Source organism: Petaurus breviceps, unplaced genomic scaffold (genome assembly GCF_028583685.1).
Source record: "Petaurus breviceps papuanus isolate PSGF00001 unplaced genomic scaffold, PetGlider_PUasm1.0 551, whole genome shotgun sequence".
NCBI lineage: Eukaryota > Metazoa > Chordata > Mammalia > Diprotodontia > Petauridae > Petaurus > Petaurus breviceps.
In genome coordinates, this window is record NW_027186372.1 from 32653020 (window position 1) to 32680933 (window position 27914).

Genomic DNA, 27914 nt, shown 5'->3' on the forward strand with positions numbered 1-27914 from the left:
TGCACTGCTTGCTGCCCAGTCACTGAGGTATGCCCCCCCCCTCCCCATTTCTTCCTTTATCTGTGGGAACTCCTCATTACTGAATTTATGCTCCCTACTCAGGGCATAGGCAGTACTTCCCAGCTCACACACCTCTTCCTGCTGGAGCCGTGCGCCCTTCACTTTTGGGGGAGATCGGGGTCACCATGAACCTTATGCATTCTGCACCCCTTTTTACATAAGCCCCTTTGGAGGGTAGGAAGTCTGCCTGGTGAATTTCAGCTCACATAGATCCACACACAAAGTATTCTCCCCTCCCACTCACCCATACCAGTTTCCTTTTATGAAGTTGGGAGCTGGGGGTGTCAGAAGGTCCCATTCTCCAACTTTGCAATTTGGGGCATTCTCCCATTAGTTTGTGGACAGCCATCACCTCCCTTGCCTCTGCCATATAAATTGTAGAATCATTGATCAGAGCTAGCAAGAGTGGACCTTTGAGGGAGCTAATCCCCGTTCCTCATATTATGGGTTTGGATACTGAAGCTCATAGAAGAAGGGACTTTATCCGATTCACAGAGTGAGTGAGTGACGAGCTAGGTACCATACACTCTGCCATTTGCTGTGAATTATCTATCTACACAAATGTGCAGAGGCATCAGAGCTGATACTCTGAATTGGTTCAGCTGCTTGTTCCATAAAAGAGAAACTGTGTTGGGGGAGGTTTCTGTTAGCAGTTCGATTTCAGGAAAAATGGGGTTTTGGCAAACGAGGAAATGTAGGTACAGTGTGACTAGAAGGGTTCTGAGAGGACACCCCCCCAATATATATGCATATATGCAAATGTATATGTGTAAACACACACACAGATATACGTATACACATAGCTACAGATACAGGTATAAATAGAAAGCTCTCCGAAATTCTGTTAGATCCACTCCTTGGGTTAAATATTGGCCACCAGCCTGGTCCTTCCTTCTCTTCAAATGCTATTGCTCCCCTTCTCCCCCACCCCCAACCCAGGTAACACATTAAATCACTAACCCAGAGGCCTGAAAGAACTTTTTGGTTGCAGAAGAGCATGCAGAGTGAGGAGGGGGAGGGGAGCACAGTGTCTAGGAGGGGCTCCTTTGGGGAAGGAAGTTGCCAAGGACAGACTTGGCTGCTTTGACTTCAGTGCCCACTTAGTTGTTCTGAGGGTTGGCCCTGAATGGGACGGGGGTGTTTCCCAGGTTTTTCTGCCCAGTAAAACTCCACACCATCACATTGTTAGGTCCCTTTCAGGTCCAGATATCTGCCTCCTGTGAGCTGCAGTTTCTTTCTGATGGGAACTAAGGGCAAAATGTGGGCTTGGGGTAAGGGAAAGGCATTGTAATGTAAAGATTTTTGGCCAGGGAGCCAGGAGACTTGGGTTTGAGTCTTGGTTCTGATGCTGTATGACCCTGGGTAAGTCAATTCACCTCTATGAGCCTCAGTTTCCATATCTTCAAGATGAAGAGATGAAGCTGTGCTGGATCAGCCTCCCAGGACTGTGGTGAGGAGAACTCTTTGGTAAACTGTAAAGAAATATGAAATGTTATCATTATTGTCTTGTAAAACCGCACCTGTGATTCCACAGGCCAAAGGGAGCCAGGAAGGGACAAACTGCCCTTTTCCAGAAATGCTCTCATCAGTGGCAGGGATTCTCCTCTCCTGCCTGGTACCCTTGGATGGAGTGATGCCAGACTCTGGAGCTGGTTTTTCTCTCAGTACTGGGATTGTCTGAGTAAAGGCCATGCCAATTGTTCCTTTTCCTAAAAGAGGAGGGAAGAGGGACCGCTAGAGGGCCAAGGAGCTTGGGGTGGAAGTGAATGCTCATGGTGGAAAGAGTTAACCACCGCCATTGTCTGCCACATCGACAGAGGCTGGGAGTTGGAGGGGAGGGGGAAATTGCGTGTGGTTGGGGGGAGGCCACCAAGGGGTGAGGGAATCTACTTTTGAAACTTTTTCCACCCACTGAAAAATCTCTCCTCTGCCATGACTCAGGCTCAGAGGAATGTGTGTTGCCATGGTAACCTTTTTTCAGGGTCTCTTGGTCTAAGGGAGGTGTGAGGCAGACCTCCCGGGGAAGTAGAGGTTGGGAACACTTTGTGAGGGCCTCCTCCTTCTTTTCCAGAACATCCCGAAGCTCTCTGTGGCTTGTTCCTCTGGCCAGCCTCCAGACATAGGCCTGTTGCCTCTCCAGGCCCTTCTCTTTCTCTGCCTCAGTTCTCCCACCCCAGTTCCCAAGTACCATGCACCCACTTTGTTAGGAAGAGCTGGTTTAGATTAAATATGGTTGGCTCTGGAGATGAATAAGGAGCCTGGCAGATAGGGACTTTATTTGTGAGAGGAAGCACTTCTCCCAGGAGTGGAGAACAGAATAAAGGTATCTCTTTGGAAGAGTGTTAGCTACATGCGCACATAAATATAAAGACCACTCAAAGACATAAGAAGACACAGCACCAACCAAACACACACATATATATATATGTACATATATATGCATGTATATGCACATACAGACACCCATGCATACAGAAATGAACCATAGAAACAAAAACTTAGAGATCACACACGTATCATTCAGTAGAAAATAGATCCCAGACAAAGAGGGTGAGTGAGAACCTAGGAGTCTTTCTTTTCCCTAGTCATAGAGCCTCTTTCCTCCTGGACTCTTCCCCTGTGGCTAGAGGCTGAGCCCCCTCCCTGAATTCTCAGCAGGGCAGACCCAGAGATTTACTCTTTGACTCAACTATTCTTTTTCCCAAGACTGAGGTTTCTTGAGGCACTTGCTTTAGTGGGGCCATAAAAAGAACAAGTTTGTGGAATTCCAGACCCCAAGTGCACTAGAATTAGAGGGATTTAGCCCCGGTGTCAAGGAGCTGGGAATACAGGACAGGAAAGTGTGATCCTTCCTTAGCAAGCATGCTCCACTGAGACAAGGGGAGTGTGGGTTCATGTGTATATATATTTTTTTTTTGGAGGGGTGAAGGTAGGGCAATTGAGGTTAAGTGACTTACCCAAGGTTACACAACTAGTTTTTGTGTTAAGTGTCTGAGGTCGGATTTGAACTCAGGTCCTCCTGACTCCAGGGCCAGTGTTGTATTCACTGTGCCACCTAGCTGCCCCTCATGTGTATATTTTGTAGCTACATATTCTTGAAGGAGCTTCTTGGAGCAGCATGGGCAGATTCTCACACTAACAACCTATTCACTAGAGAGGTCATAATATATTAGACCTGGTGGGGTTCTTAGGATATAGAATATCAGAGCTGGGATGGGCGTTAGAACTCAGGCTGTCAGAGCTAGAAGAGACCTCAGAACACCAAACATAAAACATAAGGGCTGGAATGGACAGGCGGAACGTCTGAACTTGGAACATCAGAGCTAGCAGTGACCTTAGAGATTATCTAGTCTAATCCCCTCATCCATCCATCTATCCAGCATTCACTTATTAAATCTCCTACGACATGAAAGGCTTTATAAGATGTAAAGACACAGTCAGGAAGACTCATCTTACTTAATTCAAATCTGGCCTCAGATACTTCCTAGCTGTATGACCCTGGGCAAATCACTTCACCCTCTTTGCTTCATTTTCCTCATCTGTAAAGTGAGCTAGAGAAGGAAATGGCAAACCACTCCAGTATCTTTGCCAAGAAAACTCCAAATGGGGCCACAAAGAATGGGCCATGACTGAAAGCAAGTAAAAACTGAAAACGACTAAACAACAAAAAAAGACAAAATGAAAAACAGTTCTTGTGCTCCAGACATGTTCTGTTGGAATGAGAAAATAAGTGGGGAGACTGAGGCCCACCTCATATAAAGGACTTGTGCTGGGCCACATCACAGGTTAGTGTCAGACTGGAACCCAAGTTTCCTGAGTTCCAACCCAGTCACACCCACTGTGACATCTGGCCTGCCACTTCCTTTACTCCCCAGAAAAAAGTACAGATACCTATCCCCCAGTTATTTGGGACATTTGCCTTCTGTGGGAATCATTTTCATAGATTTTAACAGTATTTCTCATGTACCCTGTCATCTTGGTCATCTGAAGTACATTAATGATGATCATTGTAACAGCTGTCATTTATTATTGATCTTTTTTTTGGAGGGGGGAGGGGAGGGCAATTGGGGTTAAGTGACTTGCCCAAGGTCATACAGCTAGTAAGTGTTAAGTGTCTGAGGCCAGATTGAAACTCAGGTCCTCCTGACTGTAGGACTGGTGCTCTATTCACTGCACCACCTAGCTGCCCTAACAGCTGTCATTTAATACTTTATTTTGTTTGATCCTCACATCCATAAGCCCACAAGAAAGGTAGTCCTAGAATTATACTCATTTTGCTTATGAGGAAGTTGAGGCTCAGGATGGGGATGTGCTTTGTCCAGGAGCACATAGCTTCTAAGTAGTAGAGGGGCAGGATTCATTCTTGGATCTCATGCCCTTGGGCAGTGATTTTTTTAAAAATTTAAATTTTTTTTTGCTTTTTGGAGGGGGGAAGGTAGGGAAATTGGGGTTAAGTGACTTGCCCAAGGTCACACGGCTAGTTTTTGTGTTGTGTCTGAGGTCAGATTTGAATTCAGGTCCTCCTGTCTCCAGAGCTGGTGCTCTATTCACTACGTCACCTAGCCGCCCCTGTTGAGCAGTGATTTGGGAAGACAGTGAGCATCATGGATTTAGGGAGGATCACAGATTTAAAGCTGGAAATCCAACTTCATTTTACAGATGAAGAAACCGAGGCTCAAAGAGAAAAGATCACTTGCCAGAAATCACATAGGTAGTGAAGTAGCAGAGCCAGAATTTGAACCCATATCCTCTCACTAAAAATAGTGCTCCTTTCCACCGTATCCCTCTAGTCTCCTAATAACTCATCTTTTCTTCTGAAACATGGAAGAAGTTGGAAGGAGAGAACGAAGGAACTTCTCTGTATAACAGATGGCTTAGAAGGGCCACCGAACTCCTGCCCCAGGTCAAGCAACGAACTAACTGAAATTAGTTAGAAAAACAGTGTTCTCAACTCCCTAAAGGGAGGCAGACTGGACAGGAAACTGACTCCATGCCTCACCCACTGTTCAGTTACAGATGTCAACATCTGGACCAAGCTCAGTCCCCTTTCTGTACAAACAACCTGGCGACCAGGAGAGCCCTATTGGCGAGTCTGGCTTGGGAAAGAAACAAACCCATTGAGTGTTGTTTGCTTGTGTTGTGGTCTTGCTGGAGCTGAGGCCAGCCTGTTTAGGGGCGTCTCATCCACAGTGGCCTCCCCATTGGCTCTGGCAAGCAAGATCCGTGTTTGGGACCTTTCTTCTCAAAATACTCCAAAGTTCCAGGTCTGAACCCTTGGAGGTCCCCCTCTCCCACCCAGTCTCACTCGGGGGTGAGCGTGGGGGATAGTGTTAAATGATCTTTTTAGCCCCTAGATTTTTCTGGTGACTTTGGCTGTTGACCCAAGGCTGCTGTTTTTCTACTCCTCAGCCTTCCCCTCCCCATTTCCATTCAGTTCTATCCTGGGACACACATAAAAGGCTTATTTGGAAAATAAACACTTGGTAGATTTTTTTCCAAGCAATAGTTTTAGAGCTGGAGAGGACGTTCTAGCTCGATCTCATCCAACCCCTCTTTTTACAAAGGAGGACATAGACCCAAAGAGCAGGAGTGACTTAGCTCGGGTCACCCAGTATGTTCATAGTAGAGCTGGAACTAGGCCTTGGGTTTCCTCATTTTTCATAAAGGACTCTAAGGCTGATATTATATCTGGCCACCTGTGCGGTACAGACACTGGATTTGGGGTCAAGGCTCTAACATTTAGTTCTGTGTGGCCTTGAGCAAGTTACGACTTCTCTGAGCCTCAATTTCATTTTCTGAGGTTGTAGGAAAGTCGCTCTGTAAATCTTTAAGTGTTATAGAAATAGGAGTCATTACTGTTAAGAGGTCCCCAAATGCATTACTGCCTAACGTATCTCCCCCATGCCTAGCCTGCCTAAAATTCAGTAAGCTACCCAAATTCATACATGTTATTGGGAGCTATCTTGTTTTTTGACTGAGTCCGGGAGGGGAGCTCACTAGGTAGTATAAGAGGAGGGGGCTAGGGGTTAGGAACAAGAAGGCAGCAGAAGGGTTCATTAAACAAGTACCTAGGAATGGTCCTGTAGCCCAGAAGGGTCAGTGGGACAGCATGAAATTGGAAGGCAGAGGACCTGTTTAAAATACTGCTGTGCTATGTTGGGTAGGTCACTTACATTTTCTGGAATTAGCTAGGAAACTGACCTGTTTTCTCCTTTGTAAAACGATGGGTTACTAGATGGATCTCTAAGGCCCCTTCCAGCTCCAAATCTTATGAATCCTAAAATGTCTTTTTTTTGTCCAGGCTGTTGTCCTGGAGTCTGGCCTCCAGAGGGAGCCAGAGAATAATTATGGACCCCTCCCCTGTGCCTGTCTGTTCTGTTCTCTCATTACTAACGTGGCATCTGAAGGGGGGGGGGGGGGAGGGTGCTTATGTAACCAGCTTCAGTTCGGTGCTTGGGCTGCATCCTCCATCGGGGGAGCTGGCCCTCTGCTTCCCAAGAGCCACTGTTGCTGAGTTTCAAGGTCACTCACTTCTATTTAGTCCCTTGTTTTCCCTGAGAAAAGTTCTGCTCCTATAGAGAAGCCCAACTATGAAATGGTTCTGCCAAGATGGCTGGCATAAACCCAAGCCAAGTCAGAACAGGGATGGCCCAACTGTCTTTGTAATACCACCGAGAGACACTGAGCCTCATTTTTGTAGGGGTAGGTACAAAATCTACTCGCTTCCCAGAAATAGGATACCACCCCCCAGCCCAGATTATAACAGATTATCCCCCCAATATGTCAGAGTAGGCTACGGTCTTTCCAAGAGCTCCTTACTGATCTATACTTAATTATGTCTCCTTCATACCGATTGAAGCTCTCATGTCTATTGCCTCATCAGTCCCTCATAGCAACCCTAGTAGGGTTGGGGAAATTGGGGCCCAGTGAAGGAAACTGGCTTGTATTATTTAGTATTGTAGCCAGGTAGAGGTAGAGCAAGCTCAGATCCCCTGCTTCCCAATTTGGGCACCCTACTGCCTTAGATACAAGCCTATAAGGACTCTGCAGAGCCAGTTTAGGGTAGGACAACCTGTGGGGCCTGGCAAAGCTGACTCAATGTCCCAATGGTGCCCATAATGAAAGAGACTAGAGGTGGTCTTCTTTCAGGGCCTGATTTTTTTTAGTGGTGATGTTGACCCTTCAGGTTTATTTTCCCGTTTCTGTGGCGTAAAGTTTGTTTATTGGGTGGAACTATTTGAATTTCCATAGTTTCCCTCCAAACCACATAATGGGACCCTACAGACTTGAGCTTGGCTAAGGAGCCCAGACCCTCATCCTTTGGGACCACACTTTCATATTCTAGAGAGATAGATAGGCCCCAGTCTCCATAACCTCCCCCATAGCTAGAGGAACAGTATCTTCTTTCTGTCTTGGTGCTGAGGACCAGCCACATGACCAGTCCTACCCTTCCTTTTTCTCTTAAGAGCTTGTCCATGTCCTATCCAAGTGTCTGGGGAAGAGTCCTTGCTTATGAAGGGGGGAAATGGAAGAGTAGAAAGGTCCAACCAATTTAGCTGTTCTTTTCCATCCCTAAGGCCAGCACTGAGAAGATTGAATGATCTCAGTTTTCAGTGTTGTTGGCAGTAAGGAAGGTCTTTCAGAAGCTTCTAGAACAAACAAAAACCAGAGGAAAGGACTTGGTGTTCAGAACAGTAAGGGGAGAGACTGGGGGTTCTGGCCTTGGGGACTGTCTGCTTTCTGCTGCCATCACGCCAAGGGAAATGCCTGGCAGTGGTATGTCAGCGTATGCCTCCCTTCCATCAGCCTCTAACCTCTGTCAAGCTCCTCAGTTCAATTCAGCTTAACTCAATTCCGTTTAGTCCAATTCACTAAGCATCTTTTATGTTCAAAGTGCTATTTCAACCAAGGGATACATCAACACAACTTTCAAAGTCCCTTCCCTTAAGGATCTTAGACCAATAAGTGGAGAACAGAGACCCAGAAAGGAGGAATGATTTGTACAAGGTCATACGATAAATCAGACACAGAGATGGGACCACAACATAGGTCCACATCTAACATTACCAGGTCTCACTCTCCCACTTCAGTCTCTTCCCTGCCTTATTAGGAAAAAAGGAGAAGAAAAATATAACATAACAAATATGCACAACAAATTTCCCACAGCTGTCCGTATTTTCTCTGCCCTTGAAGAAATATTCAGCTTGTGCATGAAAGAGATAGAGGATGTGTATCCTAGAAAAGAGAACACTCAGATGATTCTTATCTTCAGATATCTGAAGGATTGTCATGGGGAAGAGGGATTAGACTTGTTTTTCTTGGCCCCAGAAGGCAAAACTGGGACCAGTGGGGTAATGGTTTCAGGGAAGCAGATTTCAACTCCATATTAGGAAAAGCTTTCTAATAATTAGACCTGTCCAAAAGTGGAATGGTATTCCTTTCAGAGAAGTGAGTTTCCAATCACTGGAGCCATCTGATCACTATCAGGGATGCTAAAGTGAAGATTCTTGTTCAGGTACAGGTGGGACTGGATGGCTTCCAAGGTTTCTTCCAGATTGGAAGTTCTATGATGGGTTCTTGTCCGTGAGAGAACTGGGAGTGTGTAAAGGTCAGCATCCAGTTATACTGGAAGCACAAGACCTAGGCTCTAGTTCTAGCTTAAATGTAGCCATTTAACCCCTACAAAGTGGTTTGCCCTCTCTGAGGATCCATTTCCATATCTTTAAAATAGAAAGAATAATCCCTTTCCTTACAGAATTTGGGGAACAAATGAAATGATGAAGATATATGTTGAAAAGTAAAGGGGGCTTTAAAAATATGAGAGGGACTGTTAATAAGGTTGGGAAAAACTAATAGGTCAGGTCTTTGAAAAAAATTTCAATTAGCAAGAATTTATTTTCTCACTCTTCCACCTCAGTCTCTTCTCTTCCTTATTAGGAAAAAAAAGAGAGAAAAAACAGAACTTATAACAAATATGCACAACAAATTTCCCACATTGGACATGTCCAAAAAGGTAGACCATCTATTTTAAGGGCAACTAAAATGCCCTGGGTGGGCCTGTTGGACTTAGCGGGTTATACCCTTGTGGGGAGAGATGTGTGTTCAGACTCTAGAGGCACCATCGTTACCGTTCAGCCCCCATTCTCCCTCTGGGCTGTCACAGGAGTCTGTGAGGACACCTGGACCTTTTTGGAGCTGTCTCATGAGGGTTTCCTAAGCATCCTTCAGAGTATTCCAGGGAGGAGGTGGAGGAGGAGGGAAGGAAGAAAAGGAGTTGTAGCTGTGCACCTAGGAAAATACTCTGTGAAACAAGAAGTTGGCTTTCCTCTCTGGTCCCAGTTGTGAAAGCAGCCCAATTGACGGAAAGGGCACTGACATAGGTAACTTCTCAAAGCTTGCTTGTCCTACAAGGACAGCTTGTTTCATAAGCTTCCTTCTTACCATCGCTTGTTTTGTTTATTCTGCTTGGCCTGCAGCAGAAGTAAGTTAACATTTGCATTGGTACAGACTGCCTTCCATGTGTATTGACACTTTGGTTGGTTTTGAAAGGTCCTTTCATAGTTCCCAATTTTTGGGCAAGGACCTTTGGACCATTTGCAGAACTGTATACCTTTCTGTAAGTGGACAGAGATCAACATTTAGGCTATAACAAGATACAAAAACACCTCACCCAACCCACCAAGGAATGTTGATGGCTACCTTAGATGATGTCCCAAAGAGACCTCTATTTTATAGTTAGAAGAAACTTCTGTCCAGAGAGAGGAAGGGATTTGTCCAAGGTAATACAGTGTCAGAAGCAGGCTTATACTTCACACTATTCCACACTGTTTCTATTTTTTAACCATTTTTATTTGTTTCTTAGAGACGGGGCCAGCTATCTAATTTAGGACCCAAGATTCAAAAGTTTACTTCCAAGGGAAAGGGGTAATACAGTAACTTGTCTCTCTGTGATCCTGGCCATTCCCCCAGATCTTCCTGACTTGAGATACTCCCAGTCACTTCCCCAGCCATCATCTCTTAGATCTGAGCACTCCTTCATTGGGGGGTAAATAAACCTGCTCATTCAGTTCTCAGTCCCAAACCAAGTCCCCATGTACTTTAACACTGACCAGGATTCCACTTTGAAGCCAGTATATAGCCTTGAATGCCCTTCTCTTCTGGCCCACATTGAGGAGAGAGGAAGGGCTACCATCCAGATAGTAGGAAGATATTGAGACAGAACCTCTTGGCTGACAGATAAACCCTTTCAGTGGCCTGAGAGGTACACAGGACCTTTGCCCAGAAACAGACTCAGGAAATATTTACTCTATCCAAATCCCAGACCTGTAACCTATTACTGGTACTTCCTCCCAACCCCACCTCCTACTTCTGGCTGCCACCTATAATCTGTTATTTTTCAATGCATAACCATCTATTTATTTATTTTCCTTTCAAAGAGATCTCATTTTAGACATGCAGCCTCTGTCCAGTGGTGGCCCTTGTTCAAAGCAGTATGGTAAATTTCCAGTCCAGGCTGGGAGCCATCCTGATGACACAATTGACTCTCCTGGAGGCGCAGGGATGATTTTTTCCAGCTGCAAGTCTGGCTTCTAATTGATTGCCTTCAAACAAACTCAGACAACCCTTTCATTGATAGAGTTTCCCTGGTTCATTTTTGTAAAGCCACATGCCAACTAGCAGGGGGAAGGGAAGTTTTCCATCTTGAGTCCTGATCAGACAAGCCCTGATCTGTCTGAGGGGCGAAGAAGGTTCCAGAAATCCCAAGTCATCAGGGTCCAAACAATGACAGGCTTAGGGCATCTCCTAGAACCTAAATCCATGTGCAACAGTGGGAGACGTGGCAGGCCAGGAACACAGAGACTGGAAAGGCAGCATAAGTCAGCAGCAAGCCCTGGGTTTGAATCCCTGCTCTGATACCAGCAGCGTGATGCTAGATCAGAAACAGCACAATGTGATGTTAAGAGTACCAGCCCTAGATTCAGAAGATATGGGTTCAGATCCTGCTTCTTCAATTTAATAGGGATGTGACATACTTAATAGCTTAGAGAAGTCATTTCACATCTCTGGGCCTCAATTTCCTTATCTATAAAATTAATTCATCCGACAAATGTTTATTGAATGTCTGCTGTGTGCCAGGCCCTGTGCTGAGTGCTGGGATTAAGTCATGGTACAGTCCCTGCCCTCAAAGAGTTTATATGCCATTGGAGTTTGGAGCAGGTGATTTCTAAGGATCTCTCCTGCTCTAAATTCTATAAGACACCTCTCTGGGACTCAGTTTTTGCCTCTGTAAAATGGGAATGATAATACTCATTCCCTTACAGGATTGCCATTAGAAAGACAATCATAAGAGACTTTAAGAAATGTAAGTTATGAAGGGCTAATAAATATCTCACTCTGTTAATATTCTGAGGTGACAGTGACCTCCCTCATTCTGCTAGGTTCTATAGTCAGAAAGTCCAAGAAGATATGCAGTAGTCTAGAACTCAGGGTTCCGGAGAATAAAGTTTTTATGTGATTAGGAGGAATGTGCTTTGTAAAAACTTTCAAGTAACACATAATATGAGCTCTCAGAATTATTGTGAGGGCCAAGGACATTCTAGGTCTCAAATGGAAACAATTGCTTCATTTTTCGGAGAGGGGAATAAAAAGAAAATTAAATGCAGGCACGATGTGTCACATGACAGAGTCTCTGTGGAAGCTCAAGAACATATTTTCCCTCTGTATGAAAGGTTGGGTCATTTTTCAGGAACCCAGTGTTCATTGTTTTGGAGTCTGGATCTCATTTTCTCTGATTAACACAACCTCCTGGGAAGAGATGGGCCAACCCAGGATTTAGTGCAGGCCACCATCTTGTGTTGGGGGTGAGTGAGTGATGTAGGGGAAAGTGTGTGTGTGTGTGTGTGTGTGTGTGTGTGTGTGTGTGTGTGTGTGAAAGAGAGACTCTGAGACAGGAGGGAGGGGGAGAATATACTGTCTATTTTCAAAGAAGATGGGTATACATGAGAAGGGGCGGGGGGTTAAGGGCAAGACTACAGGGATTGTTTGTATAGGGAAGACAATGAGAAAAGAGATGGGAAAATTTTAGAGTTTGTGTGAGGGGAAAAAATGTGTGTGCAGATGTGTAGGATAAGCATGTGCAAAAGGAGGAGAAATCTAGTGTATGTGTGAGAGGGAGAGTGTAGGAGAACTAAAGTCCATGTGCATTCAAGAAATGGGCAAAGAGATTGTGTGCGAGAGAGGGGAGGAGATCCATAAGAGGAATACCTAGGCGATAAAGGAAGGCTTGGTAGGAAGAAAAGTTGGGGTTGTGTGTGGGGAAGGCAATAAGAAGGGGAAAAGCATAGGGATTGTATTGTGAGGGAGTCAGAGAGACAAGGGAGGGAGAAAAGAGAAAAAGGGAAGAAAGAAAGATGAAAGGCAAGAGGGGGAGGGAAGGAAGACGGGGAGGAGAGAGAGCAAGGAATTGTAGAATCAAAGCTGGAGTCAACCTCAGACTTCACTGAAGCCAACACCTTTCCTGTGTTCCCCACACAGTATTGTTAGGTTAAAGTGAATTCCCCCAAACTGAAAGCTCCTAGATGATTCCTTCCACTGGTGATTGAGGGGCAGGGGGTAGGTTGAGTGCTCCCTGGATGGAGATTCGGTAATGAGGAGGACCCTACAACCCAAGGTCTCCCACTGACTCAATTCTTGTTTTCTTTCTCCCACACAGGGTTGCTAGCACCATGAGGGCTTGGATTTTCTTTGTCCTTTGCCTGGCAGGCAGGGCACTAGCAGCACCTGTAAGTATTACATCTCCTTAGCCATATAACTTTTCTTTGTTACTGGCTTTAGGGTTTCCAGTCTCAACCCCCTCTACTCCCCTTCCATAAGATCTCTGGAGAGAAAGATCCCATCACCATCCTGTACCAGATACACAGTCCAACTCTCATTTTACAGATGAGGAAACTGAGGCACAAAGCTTTTAGTCGATTTGCCAAAGGTCACACAGGTAGCAAGTGGCAGAGCCAGGATTTAAACTCACATTGGACTCCAAATCCACCATACCACATGGCCTTAGAAATATTGTCAACCCTTCAGTGAGCTGTGACTCCATCATTCTGAGCACTCTTTCCTCTGAGCGTTGTAGTTCCTTGAAGACTCTGAGAATTGTTGTGGCCAAAACATTCATTACCTTGTGGCCAGTCTATTGATGACACTCTCTGAACTCAGAATTCATGACAGAATTCATACACTTAGTCCATACTTTGAAGCTTTTCCATCTTGGTAAAACTCACAAGAGTTTGTACTCCATGAGTACAGCCTTGGAGAACCCTGGGTCACCTCCTTACCATGAAGGATTGTGGAATCAAGAGACCATAAAATCCAACCTTCCCATTTTATTACACATGAGGAAACTAAGGCACAGAGAGTTTCAGTGACTTGGCCAGTGTAGTGCCTGATGCTAGATTTAAACCTATGTCTTCCTGATTTATTTCTCTCTCTCTCTCTTTCTCTTTCTCTGTCTCTCTCTGTCTGTCTCTCTCTCTAGAGTAAGGGAACATAAGTCTCAGCTTTGTCATTAGTAGCCAATGTCCCCTTACACCAGGGATTCTTTTTTTTGTTTTTAATGCTTTGTTAACTTCTGATTTACATCATTTGTTTCCATCAGGTTTTGAGTTACAAATTTTCTCCCCATTTTTCCCCTACCCACTGCCCCAAAATAGCAGTCCCACAGGATATCCCCTCCTCCAATCTGCTCTCTCTCATATTTTCTCCCATACCCCTTTCGACTTTTCCAGTGGGTCTCTATGTCTCAGTGCCTGTATATCTTATTTCCCAATTACATGTAAGATGGTATTAATAATAGTATAATATATAGGTATATACATATATATATATATATACACATATATATACATATTTGAATATTTGATTTTAAAACTTTCAATTCCAGATTCATTCCCTTCCTGCCTTGTCACCCACCTTTACTGGGAAGATAAGCAGTTCAGTATAGGTTGTACATGTGTGGCTAATGCAAAACAATTACATAGTAGGTATATTGTAAAAGACTGACTATATTTCCCTCCCTCCTATCCTACCTCCCACTTGTTCTATTCTCTACTTTGATCCTGTCCCTTTTCAAAAGTGGGTGCTTCCAACTTCCTTCCCCCCCCAGCCTGCCATCCCTTCCATCATCCCCCTTCTCATCCCCTTCCCCCCCCTACTCTCCTGGAGGGTGAGATCCCCTATTTAGTTACACCAGGGATTCTTAACCTTTTTTTATGTCATAGATTTCCATAGCCTTCACCAGCCTGCCAAATCCTCTCAGAACAGTCTTTTAAATGCATAAATACATAGGATTGCAAAGAAAATCAATTACATTGTTAAACAGTTTTAAAATATTAAAAATAAAACAAGTTCATGCTTAAGAACCAATCCCTGCCTTAAGGTAAATCACTTGAACCTTCCTGGGTCCAAGGTTCTTAATTTGTTTAGTGGCAGAAATTCCCTCACCTGGTGTGACTGAGCCCTGACAAAGCAGGGGCTGCAGCTGGAGCTAAGGAATAGTCTGATGACTGTTTATTTCCTAAGGGGTGGATTCTCAAGTGGCCTCTGTGGGATTGATTTTTCCTGGCATGCTTGTTTAAGAATGATTCTCCATCTGTATGTGGGTCTCCAAGGGCTCCCTTTCCCACCCACCGGTCCTCTTCTGAGGAAGGCAGATTAACCAGATTTCCGTTCCACAACCCAGGCACAAGACTATAGATTCAGCAGTGAGGAGAGAGGGGGAGGGGAGAGATGTTCACAGGCCAAATGGGAAGTGAGGGGGGAGGTGTGAGAGAGGCCATTTGGAATCGTCACTGGATTTGGAGGCAGACCATCTGAGGCCCAGACCTGGCTCTGACTTTGCCTAGCTATACACCTTTGGACACATCCCTTCCCTTCTTTGGACCTCAGTTTCCTTATCTGTAAATTGAAGGTAACAATACTTGTACTAGCTACCTCATTAAGTTGTTCTAAAAAAAGCTCTTTGTAAACCTTAAAGCATTTATTATGAAAATTATTACAACTACTACAGAAGAAATCATGGGGCTGGGGTCCTGGTCATACACTTGGCAGTTGGAGATGGCTCATAATCTAGGTCAGGGGTAGGGAACCTGTGTCCTTGAGGCCACATGTGGCCCTCTAGGTCCTCAAGTGCAACCTTTTGCTGGAACCCAAACCAAAGAGCCATACTTGAGGATCTAGAGGGACACATGTGGCTTTGAGGCCATAGGTTCACTACCCCTGATCTAGGTAAACCTACCAGAACCAAACAACCTTCTAGGCCAGACTTCGAACCCTTCATTTTTGCCCTCCTTCAATGGGCTATCCTCAGATTTTAGGTAAGTTTGAGCCAGGAGCACAAAGCAGCACTTTAAAGAAGAGGTGACCATGTCATAATTTCATCATCATCCTCAGAGCCCCAGAAAGGGTGTGTCAGACTCAAGTGCCCATTCCCACAAATGTGGATGCCACAGTGGAACAAATTCCCTTTAAGGAGCACTTCACATCTATAAAGTGCTTTTAACTTTCCAAAACCCCTTTTCATCTGGTCTCTATTAGTAGCTTGCATCTATTTATCACTTTTAAGGTTTGCAAATTGCTTTACATGTGACCTCATTTGTTCATTATAACAACCCTGGGAAGTAGATCCTATTATTCGTTTCATTTTATAGATGGAGAAAGTAAGGCAGAGGGCAGTTAACTGGCTTGCCCAGAATCACACAACTAGCTGTGTCGAGGGCAGAAGTCATACTCAGATCTTCCTGACTCCAAGTCTAGTACTCTACCCACTGGACCATCTAAACAGCCTTACCTCTCCCCGGTCGGGTAGGAGGGACTAGAGGCAGATTCAGTGTCAATAATCTTCCTGCAGCCCCTTCTTGACATTCTCCAACACATTCAGGATGTTGCATGGAGAAGGATAGATAGGACTAAGGACTATAAAGGAACTTTGGGGGCAGACTTGGCTAACCTGAGCTGTACCTAGGAGCGGCTACTGGGCATTGGACCAGGGCAGAGATTTCTTCAACCAGTATCCTTAAGGTTAAATTGAGTCCCCCATCTCCCGGTTGAAATGCCAGCCCTTGCTTCATGCTAAGTATCAGATTTCCTTGGGAGGGGGTGGGGGTTTGCTGGCCAGCTGACTCCCATTGTGAACTTAAACATTGATGGATCCTGTTTCCCTGATTTTCCTTCCCTTGCAGCAGCAGCAGGAGGCGCTTCCTGATGAGGCTGAAGTGGTGGAGGAGCCGGTTGCTGAGGTCACCGAGGTATGGCTTCACCTACCCAGTGGTGCACACAGGTGCTGATGTTAGCCCCAGATTCCTGGCTGGCTATTGTCTCATGAGGGAGTCAAGGTTGACTACAGGTTCTATTCTTCAAGCAAGAGGGGGCGTTGCCCGAATGTCTGCCCCTTCCCCTGTTGTTGAGACATGTGCTTATAGCCCTTGTTCACAGAAAGAGAAACATGCTACATGCAGGTACATACGTATAACACACAGCACATAGGTGCTCATCACAGGCAGCATTGAAGCCTTCAACGCCTACCCTTCTCCCAGTGGAATCAAGTTCAGACAACTTAACCCGGCATTCAAGGCCCTTCACAAGTTGACCCACCCTATCTTTCCAGTCTTATCTCTCTGTCCACTCCCCTTCCCTTCCTCTACTACTGTCTCTACTGCTCCTCTCATTGTTCTTTGAATAAAAAACATGTGGTTTTTTGCTTATACGTGGTGCCCTCTACCTTGAATGACATATCCTTCCCTTTCTCCCCCTCACTATTTAAACCAGACCTGCACAACCTGCGTCACTCCAAAGGATTTTGGGCAGCCCGTGAAAAGCGTAGAGGAAAACATCCTCTCTGTTTTTGGAGGGCCACTTGAAATCCTTTGGTGTGGTGTGCTGCAAGTGACTGCAGGCCAGAGGTTGTGCAGGGCTGATTTAAAGCTGACTCAACTCCGGGAAGCTTCCCTGACCTTCCTTCTCTCCCCTCTTCTCTGTCCCTCCCCCACCTCTCTGCACACAGGCATTCCTCTTTTCTCTGGATATCTTCAGTACTTATTGGCTTCCCCACTCACTGGCCATTTAGCACATTCTGCCTGGCAGTTTTTTTTTCCCACATCTGCACAATTTTCCTAACTAAATTGCAAGATCCCTGAGGGAGGCTGAGTTTTAGTCACCTCTCTATGACCTAGCATCAATCCCAGGCCCTTCCACAGAGCAGATGCCCAGCAACTCTTTAAAAAGAATTTACCCCAATTACATATAAAAGCAATTTTTAACATTTGTTTTTTTTTTTAATTTTGAGTTCCAAATTCTCTACCTCCCTCCCTCCCCCCCTTCCCTGAGATGATAAGCAATTTGATATGGGTTATACCTGTCAGCAAGTTTTGGATGATTGGGAAGATAACACTACACAGGTCCCCATGTATCTGCCACATCCCTCAGCCAACCTTGGCAGGACAAAGAGTATTGCTGACTGCTCTTGCTGGTCTCTGTGCTTGTACTAAGGGAAAGAGGATGGAAAGTTAGAAAAAGCTAGGCTTCATGATGTGCTACCTTAAACTGCCTTATCTTCGGTCTCCCCTAGTCCCCTCCATGGTATTTTCTATACCAGGGTGGGGAATCTGCCACCTTCAAGGCCACAGGTGGCCTTCTATGCCTTCTTTGGGCATAGCCTTTTAACCGAGTTCTATAGAACAAATCCTTTTATTAAGGGGATTTGTTCTGTGATGTTTGGATTTAGTCAAAGGGCTGCACTTGAGGACTTAGAGGGCTACATGTGGCCTTGAGGACCTAGAGGGCCACATGTGGCTTCAAGGCTAAAAGTTACCTACCCCTGTTCTATATCTACAGACGCTCCCCTTTTCTCTTCCATTTTTCCACTGCTTCCAGATTTCATCTTTCCAACCAAATCTCCTCTCCCCCCATTCTCATCCCACCTCTGACATACAGTTTTCTCCTTTGTGCTTCCTTCTCACTTCCTCACTCTCCTCCTTTTGCCATTCTTCTTTTCTTCTTTGCTTTCCTCTCCTAGGCTTCTTTCCTCCCCCACCCTTCTCTCTCTCTTTCCCTCACCTTTCTTCTATCCCCATTCCTTTTTTCCCTTCTTTCATCTTCTGTCCTTCCCTAACATTTTCTCCATACCTTCTTCTTCTCCCATCTTCTTCTTGTCCTATTTCCTTCCCTTTCTCCATCCCTCTTCCCTTTCCCCCGATCTCTCTTCTCCCTCTCCTCCCCCTCTTTTCTCCCTTTCTTCATTCTCCTGTCCCTCCCTGCTTACCCCAAGCCCTGTCCTGGTCAATGGCTGACCAAGTCTTTCTTCCCTGCCAGGATCCTGTGGGTGCCAACCCTGTCCAGGTTGAGGTTGGAGAGTTTGACGAGGCTGTAGAGGAGACTGAGGAGGTTGTAGCTGAAAGTAAGTAATGGGGGACCCTGGCGGACTCCTTAACTTTCCCTGAGTGAGGGAGAGGAATGGAGAGAGGTTAAGCACTTTGTGAAATCCTTTCCCACTGGAAATTTTGACAAAAGTCCTTGGGGATCTAAAGACCCTGGTACACTGCTGGAGAAGGATTAAAAAAATGCCTCGGCCTTAGTGTCTACAGACAGGGCTCTGGGAATGAACACTGACCCTCAGTGGCCTGGGAGGATCTATTTATAATCAGAGCACTCATCGGTTCTGTGAGTGAACAGGAAGGAAAAGTTCACAATAGGAAATGACATTGTCACTGAAATCCCCTAGAGTTCTTACTCTGTCCTATGGTTAGACCTGGGCCACATAGTGATTTATTTTTAATCTTCCCTTATTCTCCTTATAATAATATATTATATTAATATAGGTTCTTCCTATATTATTCTTCCTCTGCTTCCCTGGCATGAACTGAGCCCAACCCAGACCCTAAGACAGGGCCCTAATCCTGGGTACATATGAGCCCTGACCCCAGCCCCAGACTTAGCCCTAACCCCCTGCGAGCCATTTCACAGATCTAATGTTCCAGGGAGACCTGGGTGAGGGAATGTAGATGGCTCAGTGTAAATAACTCAGAGCGTTTATTCAGTGGGAGGCAAGTTAACAGCACTGTGGGCATGTCCAGAGGCCCTTATGTATATACTTGCCCTTTCCCAGATCCCTGCCAAAACCACCACTGCAAACATGGCAAGATCTGTGAGCTGGATGAGAACAACTCTCCCATGTGCGTGTGCCAGGACCCTACCAGCTGCCCTGCCCCCGTAGGAGAGTTTGAGAAGGTAAGGGGACCAGGGATGTTGGGAAGGAGGGAAAACAATGGGACTGGGATTTAAAGCATCCTGGATTTTCTGCTGGTACAGCTTGGGGCAGGTAGGTGGCACGATGAACAAAGTGCCGGACCTGGAGTCCTGAAGACTCATCTTCCTAAGTTCAAATCTGGCCTCAAACACTTATTACCTGTGTGACCCTGGGCAAGTCACTTAACCCTGTTTGCCTCAGTTTTCTCATCTGTAAAATGAGCTAGAGGAGGAAATGGCAAACCAGTCCAGAATCTTTGCCAAGAAAACCCCAAACAGTGTCACAAAGAGTCAGATATGACTGAAACAACTCAACAACAGCTTGGGGCTCAGTTGCTAAACCCTTTTCTGTGCCTGGGCATGAGACAGGACCCAGATCCTGAGGGGTAGATCTAGGACCAGTGAGTGGAAATTTCAAGGAGGCAAATTGAGTTCAATTTAAGGAAGAACTCCAAAGGGGCCAGACTCTTATCCAATCACTTAGAGTTTGTGTATCCATTGACTCCATCAGTCACAGGTCAACAGCCATTTCTTAAATGCCTAATATGCGTCAGGCACCTAGTGCGTGTGAAATAAGCCCTGAAGATAGATAAGGTTGGAACCGTCATTTGAAGTCAGTTTGCGGAAGATGCTGACTACCAAGCTAGAGAGTTTGGTCCCAATGAATTATCAAGACTTCATCAAATAAAGATCCCTTTTCTTACCTTGCGTGGATGAATGTGAATCTGTTCTAGGGACTAGGGGTGGGAAGGTTGAGAATAAGAGCCTGTGACTCTTTAAAGTAGGTGGAGCCTCCGTGGAGTGTCAGTGGCATTGATGTCTGTACCCCAGAGGTTGGTAGGAGGGACCATGAGGGAACCGACTTTGGACAGGAGTTAGATGTGATGAAGCCAGGGAGAGGCTCTCTAGAGCAGATCCCAGAGCTCTGTAACCTGGCTAGCCTGTTCTCTGGGTAGTTCTTGTATTTTTGCCCTCTTTTCTTTTGTCACCAAATATAATCGTTTGGAGACCCCACCCTTTGTCTCAGTTGACTAAGGGAAAGGAAGGAGACATCCGCACTGCCTGGTAGCAGCAGGGGAGAGTCTGAAGACGGTTCCTTTTCACTTCAGGGCAAGAAGTAGTGTTCTAACAAAGCAGAATCAAGGAAGAGCGCCCCAGGTGGAGTTGGGATGTAGCTGGAATAGTCATCTTCCTCCTGCACAAAGTCTATTTACGTACTAAATAATCAGTTTCCTCCCTCACCAGGATCATGTCTGCTGAGAAGCCAGGACTTACTGGTTTATAAAATGGAGGTCCCTAAGTGGTTCAGGGACAAAATCAAGGCTCTGGACTAGCAGAATCTTCTGGAAAGATCCCTGAACTTAGGATTGGGAACCCTCCATTCAAGACCCTGCCCTTCCATGGGCAGAACCTTAAGTTTATCTGTCCAAGAATGGAATGGACTGCATTGGGAGGGAACAAATTCCCCAACCTTGGAGGGGAATATAGAATAGAATAGAGTTAATGTAATGTTCTATTCTATAATAATATAATATAAAATATAGGTTGTTGGATGTTGCAAATAGGATTTGTGTTTCAACTAGAGACTAGTCTAGGTTCTCTCTAAGATCACTTCCAGAAGCTGTGATTAAACAAGTCTTTTGGGCCTTAGCTTTCTCACCTATAAAATGAAAAGAATTTAATGCTTGTTCATTTGGTTCAGGCATATGATGAGGGCCAGCTGAAATAGGAGGAAATAAAGTTTGGAAATCCAGTTGTTCAAGCTCATCTCTATCCTGTAGGTTTGTAGCAATGACAACAAGACTTTCGACTCCTCCTGCCACTTCTTTGCCACCAAATGCACCCTGGAGGGAACCAAGAAGGGGCACAAACTCCACCTGGACTACATCGGACCCTGCAAATGTAAGTGTCTCCTTCTAGTCTTCAATATAAGGGAATGGCATTGCCAGGGGGTGGGGAGGTCTTTGGACTGGAAGCTCGGTATAAGTTAATAGTGGCTTCTGATAGCTAAAAGAAAACCTGAAACCAACATAGGCTAAATTAATCAATCACAGCCTGGTGTGGAGCCTGGCTGCGCTCTGCACCAGGTCAGGCCGCTGCTGGAGCACTAGACTCGCTTCTGGGCATCACATTTAAGGAAGACCATTGACTGGATGGAAAAGAGGGTGACCAGGGAGTAAGGGCACTGGAAATTATGCCCCAAGAGGATTATTTGAAGGAACTTGGGAGATTTAGCCTGACATCATAGCGTCTCCAGTCATTTGAAAGGCAATTATGTGGAAGAAGGTGGAGACTTGTTCTAGGCCCCAGGGGGATAAATGGATAGAACAGGAGAAAAGGCTGAATGTGATAGGAAAGGTGGAGCCCTGGAGTCAGGAGGACCTAAGTTCAAATCTGGCCTCAGATACTTATTAGCTGTGTGACCCTGGGCAAGTCACTTAACCCTGATTTTTTTTGTTTTAAGTTATAGGAAGAGAGCTTTCAGTGTAAGGGGAAACTTTTTTTTTTTACACAGTTACAGCAGCTTTGGTTGGTTGTAAACCCTTTATCTCTAGGGGACCAAAACAGAGGTTGATGACCTATTATCAAAGATATAGTCAAGGGAGGTTCATACTTCAGTTCTAGTCTGAATTAGCTGAACTCTAAGGTCCCTTCCAATTGTTAGGCAATGTCTGTGGCTCAGATATTGACAAGGCAGGTGTTGGGTAGAAGAAACACCTGGATTTCATACTCAAAGGCCTTCTTAATGTTTAAGATAACATAAGTAATAGCAGCTTCATGAAATCCTGCTGGCTCAGCTCTTCAGGCCCAGGCAGGCTGCCCCTCCATCATCTGAAACACTCAAGTGCCAACCTGCTTTCCCACACCCTCCCCTCCACTGCTTGTGATAATGGCCTCATTGTAGGCCTCAGGCATCTTGGCACCAGGTGACACCTGGGGACCGCCTCTCACCTGCTTCAGGTGTGTCTGGCGTCAGAGTGGTATCAGGAAAAACAAGGCCATTCTCCTTCCCTGCATCTGGCTATAGGTGTGCAGAATGTGAAATGAAGACTGGGGTGAGGGCTAAGGAAGGCATCTGCTATGAGGAAGATCTGCCATAACGGAGCTCCCCCAAGGGCTAGCTCCCTGTTCTATGGGTTCTTAACCTAGAATCCATGAACTTGCTTCTGCTCTTTTTTTTTAATGTTTTGATCATTATATTTCACTACAATATATTTCCTCTGTAATCCTATATATTTTATTTTATGCATTTAAAAATTATTGTTAGAAGGGGACCATAGATTTCCCCTGATTGCTAAAGGGGTCTATGACACACAAAAAAACAAAGAATTCCACTTCTGGTCCATGGTAAGGGATGAATGAGAGAATTTAATTTTCACCCAGCCTGGCACAAATGCACAGGATAGAGAAGCTTGCCTAGGTCTTGTGAAAAGACCCAAGAAGTTTTAGTGACTGCAGGCTCCCTCTCATCATCATCAGTGTGACTTGTTACCTCTTTTTTTTTGGTTGCCAAGTTCTTAGGAAGTGCTAATAGCAGGGAGAGGCGTGATAGCTCTGTTCTGCTTTGCCTTGGCTGACCCTATCTAGAGATTTATGTCCACTTCTGGGCACCAGCAGTGGAGCCTGACCACAAGGCAGAGGAGACTGGAAACCATGTGGTAGGAATCATTCCCGTCCATGGAGTGGGTATCTGGAGAAGAGAAGACACACAGGAGGCATAGTGCTATCTTCCAGTGCTTGAAGGGGCCAGCCTGTGGAGAGGGTTTTTTAGTTTGGTCCCAGAGGACAGAGCTGAGAACCTCGGGGGATTCTGAAGAGGTAGATTTCAGCTTGATGTAAAGTGAAGCTAAAAACTAGAACCCTCAAGGTGGGCCACTGCCTTGATTGGCAGTACACCCCTGTCACCGGAGGTTCTAAGCAGAGACTGAATGACTCCTTTGGGTGGGGGAAGAATGCTGTAGGAAATATTCGTGCCTTCTTGGGTTAGGGGATCCCTGAGGTCCTTCCTAGGAATTTTGGGGCTCTGTGGCAACAAGGCTGAGATGCACAGTGAATAGAGCACCGGCCCTGGAGTCATGAGGACCTGAGTTCAAATCCAGCCTCAGACTCTTGATACTTACTAGCTGTGTGTCATTAGGCAAGTCACTTAACCCCAATTGCCTTGCCTTCCCCCCTCCAAAAAAAAAAAAGAACAAGGCTGATATCTGCAGTAGGGAACCAACCCCAAAGACCAGTCACAGGATGGCATTGGATTTTTTATGCCACATGGAGAGTCAGGATGGTGCACAGGTACTTCTGATACCCTTGAAGAATTGTATCCCTCCAGCTCCCGCTTCCTAATTTCAGTCTTCCCTCCCTGTTTCATATACAAAAGTCACTAAGTTTCCCAGCTGGTGAGCATAGCCAAGGCCATACCTGCTTTCTGCTTTTCCAGGGCGTACACAGTGTGCAGACTACATTATAAGGGACCAACCATTCTTCCTTGGGAAGTGCAGCGTAGACTTTAGGAGGGGGTGTTTGGATTGGACTTTCTGGGTTCTTTAAGTAACGTTACCTATGGGAATCCTGTGAGTTAGAGCAAACCTTGCTCAAGGCATATAGGGCCAGTTAGTGATGGAAGAGGGCACCTGTGTCTTGGGAGTCTGGTTTACAGGACATCCATGACTCCTGGCCACCTACGGAGAATCAGGCTTTGGGCTGACGACCCTGCTTTTGGACTCTAGACATTGCCCCATGCCTGGACTCTGAGCTGAGTGAGTTTCCCCTGCGCATGCGTGACTGGCTGAAGAACGTGTTGGTCACCCTCTATGAGCGTGATGAGGACAACAACCTGCTGACCGAGAAGCAGAAACTCAAAGTGAGTAAGCCTCCAGAACGTGGGCATGGGAGGACGTGAACACGCCCCAGTTCCCAATACCCTCTGCTCAGGCTTCTGTGCATGTGCAAGGGAATGGCCTCTTTCTACCGATGCCTCAGCCGGACTGGAACCCAGGGACCCACCCCCACCCCTACACACAGGATGGTTCCCCTGGCTTCCCGAGGGAGGGTGGGAGGAAGTTTCCTAACCATTGCACTTCTTTGAAGAGAAAACCAGAGCATCAGGGAAAAAACACTGGGCCTGGAATCAAGAGAAGCCTGGGTTCAAATCTGACATGTGACCATGAGTGATTCACTTAATCTCAGTTTCCTCATTTATGAAGTAGGGATAGTAGTACTTACTATACCCTAGCTGAGCCCCAGGCCCCTGCCTGTCCCTGTTTCCACAGGTGAAGAAGATCCATGAGAATGAGAAGCGCCTGGAGGCCGGTGACCACCCAGTGGAGCTGCTGGCCCGGGACTTTGAGAAGAACTACCAGATGTACATCTTCCCCGTGCACTGGCAGTTTGGCCAGCTGGACCAGCACCCCATTGATGGGTGAGCTGCCCCTCCATAGCTGGCCCCCTTGCCATTAGAACAGACAGCCTAGCACTGATTTGGAGTTAACTAGGAAACATCATTTTCCCTTTTCTCTTCTCTCTGGGCTTCACTTTCCCCCTTTGTAAAATAAAGGGGTTCATTAAAATATCCTTCCAGCTCTGGCATCCTTGGTTTTCAGTCCTTAGTTCCCTTCTTCTTAGGGCTTTCTAGAATTCATTTCTTAGTCTGCTTGGGGTCAGTCCTCTAGTCATCCCCAAATCCCACTGCCCCAAGCTGAGGAGATGTTGGCTAAAGTGAGACTTATGAACTCTCTGTGGAGTTCAGTTATCTGTATTCTCCAAGAGAGCGGAGCTGGTCAGCTTGGATCTACAGGTCGGGAGATTGAGAGTGAAGCCTAGTGACAGGACTCAGGCTATGGGAAATAAATGATTTTCTGCTTTAAAGGACAAGTCACTTCCTTGCTTAAATTGCCACTCATGCCCCTTTCAGGGGTCAAAGGACCTCAACATCTGACTCCTTTCCAATTCCCTCCTAGGTACCTCTCCCACACTGAACTGGCCCCACTTCGGGCCCCTCTCATTCCCATGGAACATTGCACCACCCGCTTCTTTGAAACCTGTGACCTGGACAATGACAAGTACATTGCCCTGGATGAATGGGCCGGCTGTTTTGGCATCAAGGATCGTGAGTGTCACTGGGCCACCAGCCCCTTTCCCCCATACCCATCATAGAGGCTGCCTTGGGACCACACTTGACTTCACATAGATTTCTCCCAGCTCACCTTACACACCCAGGGAGACCTCTGAGGATGAAAAGGAGGGTAGCTGCATCCAGCACTATATGGAAAAACTTCCTTGAGGCAGAAATAGTTTAGGGGAGAAAGCTTTAGTTTGGAGGTCAGGAGACCCATGTTCTCTTCCTGTATTTGCCCTTGCCTCTGTGTCATATTGAACAAGCTACTTTCCTCACCTGCACCTCAATTTCCTTGTCTTTAAAACAAAGGAGTTGGAACTAGATGAATAGCCCTAACTTTCTATGTTAGAATTTCCTGTACTATAACAGCCTTTTGGGGTAACTGGAAGGGCTTAGAAACTTTCCCAAGTACCAAGTCCAGTAATGAATGTGGCCAGCGTCATGCTCAAGTATCACTGGAACCCCTAAAGCATTCAGAACTCTGTTGTACAGTTTTCACTATAGAGCCAAAAACATTCATTAGTTCATTAGACACTGATGAAGCTTTCTGAGAAATCATCCAAAACATTTCAAATTTTGAACCTTCCACCTGAACCTCTGTCTGTGAGACAGCTGAATAGTGGATGCTGTTTTGTTCCAAGGTCACTGTATCTGCTCTTGTCCTTGCCTTTCACTGTAACCTTGGACTGATCTCAAACTCTCTTGGACTTTGTGTCCTGATTTAAAATACTATGATCATAGGTTTAATGCTGGAATGTTCCTTAGATATTGTCTAGTCCCTCCCATTACACAAGTAAAGAAACCGAGCCCTGAGAAGGTCAAGCAACTCGCCTAAGGTCACACAGGTACTAAGTAGCAGAGCTGGGGTATGAACCAAGGTCCCTAATTTCAAATTCAGTGCACTGAAAGGGGTCTTTTAGGTTACCCAGCTCAGGTGCTTAATCAGACATGTTCTGGGAAAGAAAGGGGCCACGTCAGTGCCAGGTTTTGCCCATAACTCGGTCTCTCCTTTTTTCTCCCTTTGCAGAGGATATTGACAAGGACCTGGTGATTTAAGCCAGAAGCCTCCTTCCTGGTCACCCAAGTTTTCTTTCCTTACCTCCCGACTTCCTATTTTCTTTTATAATTAATGTGTGTGGTTGGTTTGTTCTTTCTCCCTGGGGATGAGGTGCTAATATAGGTCTAAGATGTGTGTATTAACGGTGCTAAAAACCAAACGGAAAATGAAGCCGTGACTTTCTGGCTGCCTAACCTACCCCGTCTGAGGGCCGCTCACTCACTCAGTTCTTCAGCTACTCCTTTTCCTCCTCTTCTTTCTTCTGCAGCGATGCTTACTGATTCCATGGCATATGGGGAGCAACTCCAGCCCACTCCGACCCATCCTACACAGCGGCCCTCCTTTTTGGTTCAGATCCACACTCTTATTTTTAAAACTGAATAACTCACAGTCAGGTTCTACAGCTCTTTTAACTCCAGGGCATCAGCGCCTGGCCCATGGGCGAGGGAGAGGAAGGGGATGAGCAAAGGATGTCGGGAATGGTGGTGAATTTAAGAAAGTAGTGCAGTGGTCCTGGGTGAAGATTTCCTGGGGTCTTCCCCAGAGAAGGAGAAACCAGTGTAAAGGAAAGCAGAAAAAAAAAATTTAATCCAGAAGTACTTCAATTGAGCAATAATTTGTCAAAACAAAAGAAAAGAAAAAGAAAGACAAAGAAAAGCAGAGACTGTAAATGCAGAAACCATCACACACACCCAGGCCCTCCCTCCCCCTCACCCCACAAAACAAAACAAAACAAAACTGAAGAAAATGCTCCCCACTGTTACTTCTGTCCCATTCCTCTAACTTTGGGCTGTTTCTTTTGCTTCTGCTTAGTAGGACCCCTGCCAATTCCCTCAAGGCAAACTACCCCCTTGCTCTAGAAGCTTGTTTCTACTCCTGTATCTCTTACCTTTAAATTCTTGCCCCCCTCAGAGAAGCCCCAAATTTGCATGCTGTTTCGGACAAAGGACCAAAAAAATACCCTATACCAAGTGGACCCTGCTGTTCCACTGCTGTGGCTTATCCCTGGAGGGGCTTTTCTAGCTTCTGTCTGTTCTTTGTGTGTGTATGTGTGTGCGAGCGCGTGTGAGGATGCGTGTGGGGTTTTTTTGTTTGTTTGTTTTTAATGAAGATAAGATCTTCACTGTGAAAGGGATGTCAACTCTCTCCGGAGATTGAGGACCCTTTCGCCTCCAGTGTTCCATGTGCTGCTGCTTCTTATTAATCCTATACAGTCTTGCCACGTGGTGTGAGCAATCTGACAAGTTTCAGAATAAAAAGTAATTACTTGGAAACCTGCAGACTCAGCCAGCCTGTGCCTCATTTCTTTCTTTTTTTTTAATTTAAAAAATATATATATATATTTACTTTTAGTTTACAACATTCAGTTTCACAGTCTCTTGATTTCCAAAT

The 27914-nt window shown here is 45.7% G+C and overlaps 2 protein-coding genes across 2 annotated transcripts in view; one reads left to right on the top strand and one right to left on the bottom strand.

Annotated features, from left to right (window-relative positions):
* Positions 1–10151, bottom strand: part of G3BP1 (G3BP stress granule assembly factor 1) — a 137658-nt gene extending 127507 nt beyond the window's left edge. The window contains exon 1 of the mRNA XM_069102559.1: positions 10148–10151. The gene's annotated coding sequence lies outside the window, so the exon portion shown is untranslated. The remainder of the gene's footprint in view (positions 1–10147) is intronic.
* SPARC (secreted protein acidic and cysteine rich) overlaps positions 1–27808 on the top strand; it is a 27854-nt gene extending 46 nt beyond the window's left edge. Inside the window, exons 1-10 of the mRNA XM_069102563.1 lie at positions 1–27; positions 12773–12842; positions 16293–16358; positions 18421–18505; positions 19214–19335; positions 21135–21255; positions 24078–24211; positions 24621–24769; positions 25308–25456; positions 26493–27808. The exon at positions 1–27 is cut by the window's left edge and continues 46 nt beyond it. Of these exons, the coding sequence (XP_068958664.1) occupies positions 12786–12842; positions 16293–16358; positions 18421–18505; positions 19214–19335; positions 21135–21255; positions 24078–24211; positions 24621–24769; positions 25308–25456; positions 26493–26521 (912 nt within the window). The 5' untranslated portion in view covers positions 1–27; positions 12773–12785 and the 3' untranslated portion in view covers positions 26522–27808. The remainder of the gene's footprint in view (positions 28–12772; positions 12843–16292; positions 16359–18420; positions 18506–19213; positions 19336–21134; positions 21256–24077; positions 24212–24620; positions 24770–25307; positions 25457–26492) is intronic.
* Positions 27809–27914: the final 106 nt, after the last annotated feature.